General features: G+C 45.5%; 1 protein-coding gene across 5 annotated transcripts in view; it reads right to left on the bottom strand.

Annotated features, from left to right (window-relative positions):
* Positions 1-535: 535 nt before the first annotated feature.
* The window catches only part of CUNH16orf59 (chromosome unknown C16orf59 homolog), a 36,248-nt gene continuing 33,629 nt past the window's right edge, over positions 536-3,154 (bottom strand). For all 5 annotated transcript variants that reach the window (XM_019507659.1, XM_019507661.1, XM_019507660.1 and 2 more), the window contains one exon: positions 536-1,300. In XM_019507659.1, the coding sequence (XP_019363204.1) occupies positions 1,154-1,300 (147 nt within the window). In that variant the 3' untranslated portion in view covers positions 536-1,153. The remainder of the gene's footprint in view (positions 1,301-3,154) is intronic.

The raw sequence follows: 3,154 nt of genomic DNA, 5'->3' as shown, positions 1-3,154 counted from the left end.
ATCTATTCCTTGTCCTGTAGCACACCTCTACTTCTCCCACAGATCCCCAAACTCCCTCATCCAGGGATCAGCAACATACAGTCCATAGGCTGGATCTATCCTGTGGAGCCATTTGACCCAGCTGGTGGGGGGGAGAGCAGAGGGGCTTTGGCAGTATTCAACAGCAGGGGGCTTCAGTAGTGTTCAGCAACAAGGGCTTGTTCCATGCCAGTGGGAGAGAGAAGTGACAGTGGCAGAGAAGTCCTAGCACCCATCTCTCTCTGACCTAAGCTGGGTCACTCTGGCCTATGGTCGGAAAAGTTGTTGACTGCTGTTTTAAGCAACGGTTGGAGTTCAGTTAAGACATCCAATGTGACCTTAAACATAACAAGGACCAGGGGACAGCCAAGAAGCAATTATAATGCTAGTTATACACGGTGACTCCTGTCATCCAAAAGGATCACAAGGTGCTTATGAGTTGATATTCTATTCCTCTCCAAAGTGATGCTGCTAATCAGTGCACTGCAATACAAAGTTTCATAGTTGAAGACTAGGATGTGAGGAACAGCACATTTAATTGTGAATATATAAACAATTTCAACTGGAATTTGGATGCAACAGTAGGATCCAAACTGCTATTCTCAGGAAAAGTGCCATAGCATCTTTATTGCTATGAACTAGACAGAACTTGGGTTCGTCTCCTGTGAAAGACAAGACTTTGAGCACCACAGAGTACTGGCTCAGTACTAAGTAAGAGGAAAGAGCACCATCTCCTGGTTCATCAGAACTACATCCTGCAGCATCTGGGTTTTCTATGTACATCTGAGTCAAGTACTGGTGTAGCTCAACCCTGGTTAACTTGATGGCTCAGACAAGGTCACAGTAGGGGGTAATCCTGAAAAAGTGTTCCAGTACTCATGGAAAAGTGTTGAAGAGGTTTCATCCCAGACAGCAGTACTTAAAAGCCTTTCAAGAATATCTGAGTGTGTAGCTTGTGAAAACAATTAAAAAAAACAAAAAGTTAGAAAGGGCATCAGAAACCAGGCATGAAATTTAATTTTCTCTCTCCTTTGCTTGATAAACGGGCAGAGAAAAAATTATTGGTGGAAGTTTACTAATTAGTGCTCTCCCTGGGTGTGGAAATGGCTGGCAGAAGAGCAGCCAAAATGATGGGTCAGTCTGACAGCTCATCGTTCACCAGCACAGGAAATCGTTCGCCATCTTCACAGAGTAGAGTGTAAACAGCACGGTAGAGATGAGAGACAGAATCCTTGTGATGGATCCTGTATTCCAGGACTGGAAGAAGCTCGGTTATCATGACCTGGGTGGAAGCAAATGAGAAACAGCACAAGGTTGAAAAGCAGGCACGTTTCTAGGGCCTCCAAGTGGCTGCAGGATATTGTAATAATGATATACAAATTGCTAGAGGATGGCTCTCCTGTCAGATTTAACATTGTCAAAATTGTCTGTTCTCAGCTCCTTGGAGATGTGCTAAGAGGTGCACAGTTTCCCCACAGTCAATCTTTAAAACATTCCCATGGGGATGCACAATAGAAATGACATCACTTTTCAGCACATGGCCATGCTACTTTCAGCCAGATGACCTGGCATTGGGAGGAGTTCAACTCATTCTGGGCCATCAAGACTCACGACCTTGTGCTCCAGTTGCAAGATGTAGGTCTTTGACCTTCGCTTTTCCAACATATATGGAGCAGAGTGCACTTTTAAAAAACACTCTACCAAACCCCATTCCACTAAACACCCTATTCTCCCGTAAGGTGTAAACAGAAGAAGTGACTGCAGGTAGTGGACACTAGTCACATCACTTAGTGTGCCACTGGAAGATGCTCAGATACACTATAAGTGTGATGCAGGTTTTTATTCCCAAGGTGCTCCACCTCAGGAATAAAAACCTGTATCACACTTATAGGCTTGGCAATGCTAAGCTCAATAGCACCATGACCAAAAGAGATTTGGGAGTCATGATTGACAATAAGATGAACATGAGCCACCAACGCAATACCGCAGTTAGCAAAGCAAACAAAACTCTGGCTTGCATCTACCGATGCATCTCAAGCAAGACCCAGGATGTCATCCTCCTTCTGTACTCGGCCTTGGTGTGGCTGCAGCTGGAGTACTGCATACAATTCTGGGCTCCACAATTTTGGAAGGACGTGGAGAAGCTTGAGAGTCCAGAGGAGAGCCACGCACATGATCAGAGGGCAAGAGAACAGGCCTTATGAAGAAAGGCTGTGAGCCACAGGACTCTTCAGCCTGGATAAGTGCAGGCTCAGGGGTGATTTCGTGGCAGCCTATAAGTACATAAGGGATGTGGCATCAGGATCTGGGGGAATGCCTGTTCACCATAGTCCCCAGGGGATGACAAGGTCAAATGGTCACAAACTCTTACAAGACCATATTAGGCTGGACATAAGGAAGAACTTCTTACTATCGGAGCCCACAAGGCCTGGAACAGACTACCCCCTAGAGATGGTGCAAGCACCTACTCTGGACACTTTTAAGAAGCATTTGGATGTTTATTTTACTGGGATCCTTTGACCCTAGCTGACTTTCTGCCCCTTGGACAAGAGGCTGGACCCAATGATCTTACAAAGTCCCTTCCAGCCCTAATGTCTAAGAAATCTAATTGAGGAGGATAAAGAGAACCTCTACAGCAGATGTGTCAAACAGCCAGTGAGCTAAATCTAGCTTGTGGAACCCCATAATCCAGCCTCTGGTGCTATTCTGTTGACTAATGACCTGCATTAGACTAGCCTGGGATGCACAGTGCCTCCTGGGGCCAAGTCCTGGGTTGCACCATCTGTGGCACTTACTGAGACTTGGTGGGTATCATATATGCTGAATCAGCCATGCAGGCATGTGGGTCTGTGGACTGGCCTGTGCCACTTATCCAGCTCATGGGGCCAGATGAGTTTGACACTGCTGCTGTAGAATATAGCAGATAGGACAACAGCCAGAGAACCAGAAACTCAGCTGCATGATTCCAAGCTCATACCAGTAATTTCCTCTCCATGCTGTTTCCACACATGTAAAGTGTGGACAGAATGTTTATTGACCTTCTGCAAAGAGCTTTGAAGCCTATAAATGTACAAAACCTTATGTGCATAAGGAAATACTGAACATGTATATCTATGGGACAGAAACCACTTTTTAC

This window comes from Gavialis gangeticus, unplaced genomic scaffold (assembly GCF_001723915.1).
Source record: "Gavialis gangeticus isolate Ggan-Ray unplaced genomic scaffold, GavGan_comp1, whole genome shotgun sequence".
NCBI lineage: Eukaryota > Metazoa > Chordata > Crocodylia > Gavialidae > Gavialis > Gavialis gangeticus.
The sequence above is the reverse complement of the archived record's forward strand: the minus strand, read 5'-3'. Positions and strand labels throughout refer to the sequence as shown.